This window comes from Salvelinus sp. IW2-2015, unplaced genomic scaffold (genome assembly GCF_002910315.2).
Source record: "Salvelinus sp. IW2-2015 unplaced genomic scaffold, ASM291031v2 Un_scaffold3559, whole genome shotgun sequence".
NCBI classification, from domain to species: domain Eukaryota; kingdom Metazoa; phylum Chordata; class Actinopteri; order Salmoniformes; family Salmonidae; genus Salvelinus; species Salvelinus sp. IW2-2015.
In genome coordinates this window covers 56,178-59,452 of record NW_019944838.1, presented here as the reverse complement: position 1 = coordinate 59,452, position 3,275 = coordinate 56,178, and the positions used below count along the sequence as shown (strand labels likewise).

The window sequence follows — 3,275 nt, the reverse complement described above, 5'->3', positions numbered from 1 at the left end:
CGATGTAATGGTGCTTAGGTAAGAATGTGTAAACCCTTAGGTAAGTACGATGTATAGGTGCTTAGGTTTCAGACTTGGGGGTGTATACAGTCTTCTGGTTTTTAGACGTGAACATTAACTCACTGATACTAGAATGTGTTCATACTAGAAACATGTTCCATACTAGTCCGTGTTCATACTGAACCGTGTTCATCCTACACATCGTCTTACCTAAGGGTTTACACATCGTCTTACCTAAGGGTTTACACATCGTCTTACCTAAGGGTTTAATATATTTTGATTTGTTTAACACTTTTTMGGCTATTACATGATTCAATATGTGTTATTTCATAGTTTTGATGTCTTCACTATTATTCTACACTGTAGAAAATAGCAAAATATTAAGAAGAACCCTTGAATGAGTAGGTGTGTCCAAATGGTGTGACATCTACTCTACATCTCCACATAGCTTTGACAATTAAGTATTTTCTATTCTATTCAGTTCTATTTTATTTCGTGGTGTTTCAGTATCTGGACTCACCTGTCTATCCCGTAGATGTAAACAACAGACACCATTTCGCAGAAGGCGATGACTAGGAGAGGGATGGAGCCGGCAAAGCTGTCGAACAGAGCCAGCCAGTAGTTACCAGACCGCTGGGTGAATATGAGAGCGACGGTGAAACAAACAATACAAGTGACACCTGAAAGAAGACAAAACAAAGACGGTTTGTTTAAACGTTGACAACCAAGGTTCTTTCAGGGGTGCTCAACCTCATTGGATGTTCAGAGGGATACACCCCCTTTTAAAGGMCAATAACAAGCTTGTGATCTCAATCCCTGAACAACTGGGATGTTGAAGACAATGCCTTGGTTTGAAGACATTTTGATTTAGTGCAGTTTAGAAGAAGAATCTCAGCTTCTGTATGTCACTAACCTGTCAAGACTTCTTTGGGCCACCTTTTAGGGAAGATGTTCAGATCCTGAAGGGGCACCACGACCCCCTCTATGTTCCCAAACATGGTGGACAGTCCCAGACAGAAGAGCATGATGAAGAACAGGATGGACCAGAGAGGAGAGACAGGCATCTTGGTGATGGCTTCTGTGAACACGATGAAGGCCAAACCAGTTCCCTCCACACCCTACAGGAAACACAGTACGGATACAGGAAACAGTACGGATACAGGAAACAGTACGGATACAGGAAACACAGTACGGACATAAGAAAGTTCTGGTGTCCCTTAGAGTGAATGATATGTCTTGGATTGGACATCGTGTAATTTCACTACCTGACTGAGAAACTGCTGTAGATCACAAGTCTTCAGGTTTAATCCCTGGATGATGTCTGGCGATGTGCTGTTGAAAGCTTGGAGAACCTCCTCATAGTTTTTCACAGTGAAGAAGTGCTCAGGGAGATCAAATGCATTCATAAGGGCCATGGTGTTACTAGGAAGAGAACACATTCAGCAGGGCCATGATGTCACTAGGAAGAGAACACATTCAGCAGGGCCGTGAGTACTAGGAAGAGAACATTCAGTCAGGGCCTGATGTCAAACTTAGGAAAGAACACATTCAGTGCAGGGCCATGGAATGTCAGTGAGAAGAGAACACATTCAGCAGGGTCATGATGTCACTAGGATAGACAACACATTCAGCAGGTGTGAATGTCACTAGGAAAGAGATACAATTCAGAGGGCCGTGTGTCACTAGAAGAGAAACCATTCAGCAGGGTCATGCTGTCACTAGGAAGAGAACACATTCAGCAGGGCCGTGATGTCACTAGGAAGAGAACACATTCAGCAGGGTCATGATGTCACTAGGAAGAGAACGCAGGGTCAAGAGAACACATAGAAGTAAATACCAAACTAAACAAGCAAGATTTCTGGCTCTCACAGACCTGTAACTTCTTCTTTAAGAGGCTCCTCTGTCCTCCACTCGTTACCTGTATTAATGGCACCTGTTTGAACTTGTTATCAGTATAAAGACACCTGTCCACAAGCCAGAAATCTTGCTTGTTTGTAGGTGACCAAATACTCATTTTCCACCATAATTTGCAAATAAATTCATTAAAAATCCTACAATGTGATTTTCTGGAATTTCTTTTCTCATTTTGTCTGTCATAGTTAAAGTGTAACTATGATGAAAATTACAGGCCTCTCTCATCTTTTTAAGTGGGAGAACTTGCACAATTGGTGGCTGACTAAATACTTTTTTGCCCCACTGTACTTGACAGTGTTGTCAACAAATATGAGTTCAATCTACAGTGAATTTGATTGAAAGTGTGGAACTAGGAAGGATCTAGGAATGTACCTATCCAAGCAGTCGTCAAACTTCTCCGTGGCCCTGAAGCCTATGATGGAGTAAATGACGGTAGCAGAGTAGACGGAGGTGGCTCCGTTGATGACGGAGATGATGACAGCATCCTGTTCACAGTTGTTGCTGGAGAAACAGACATTGGAAGAAAATGACTGAAATTATTTGAAGAGATGAAATGGACAAGATCCGTTTGGTATAATGTCTATGAACATCTGTGATTTACTCTCTGCACGGATGACGATTCAGCCGCAATAAAAGTTTTTTTTAAACATTTTAATGAGTTGCTTACTGTACAGAGTTGTAGCTGGAGAAGGAGATGAGACCTCCGAAGGCCAAGGAGAAAGAGTAGAACACCTGGGCTCCTGCATCCAGCCAGGTAGACGGGTTCATCAACTCATTCACCTGGAGAAATAGAAAACAGACACAAAGAAATCAGTCTTTGTGTTGATTTTAGTGTCACGACAACGTTAGCACATACTGTTAATGCTTACGTCTGGTGTGAAGAGGAACTTCACTCCATCCAGAGAACCTTTCAGAGTCAGTCCTCTGATCAGGAAGATGGTGAGCACCAAGTAGGGCAGAGTGGATGTTATGTACACAGCCTGACGAGAAAGAGGGAGATTCTAGAACTGTTACATAAACTGAATCCAGAACCACTTAGAGAGAGAGACAGAGAGAGACAGAGAGAGATAGAGAGACAGAGAGAGAGAGAGAGGGACAGAGAGAGAGACAAGGCCTGAGGTCATCTGCCATTTGTAATGTCTTTATTGTTTTGAAACTTCTGTATGTGTAATGTTTACTGTTAATTTTTATTGTTTATTTCACTTTTGTATGTTATCTACCTCACTTGCTTTGGCAATGTTAACACATGTTTCCAATGCCAATAAAGCCCCTTGAATTGAATTGAATTGAATTGAGAGACAGAGAGAGACAGAGACAGAGAGAGACAGAGACACAGAGAGACAGAGAGAAAGAGAGAGGGA

General features: G+C 42.1%; 1 protein-coding gene across 1 annotated transcript in view; it reads right to left on the bottom strand.

Annotated features, from left to right (window-relative positions):
• Positions 1-516: 516 nt before the first annotated feature.
• Positions 517-3,275, bottom strand: part of LOC112076086 (sodium-dependent neutral amino acid transporter B(0)AT1-like) — an 8,775-nt gene continuing 6,016 nt past the window's right edge. Inside the window, exons 5-10 of the mRNA XM_024142975.2 lie at positions 2,784-2,894; positions 2,582-2,694; positions 2,287-2,415; positions 1,266-1,422; positions 914-1,118; positions 517-680 (exon numbers count right to left, since the gene is read on the bottom strand). Coding sequence (XP_023998743.2) covers positions 517-680; positions 914-1,118; positions 1,266-1,422; positions 2,287-2,415; positions 2,582-2,694; positions 2,784-2,894 — 879 coding nt within the window. The remainder of the gene's footprint in view (positions 681-913; positions 1,119-1,265; positions 1,423-2,286; positions 2,416-2,581; positions 2,695-2,783; positions 2,895-3,275) is intronic.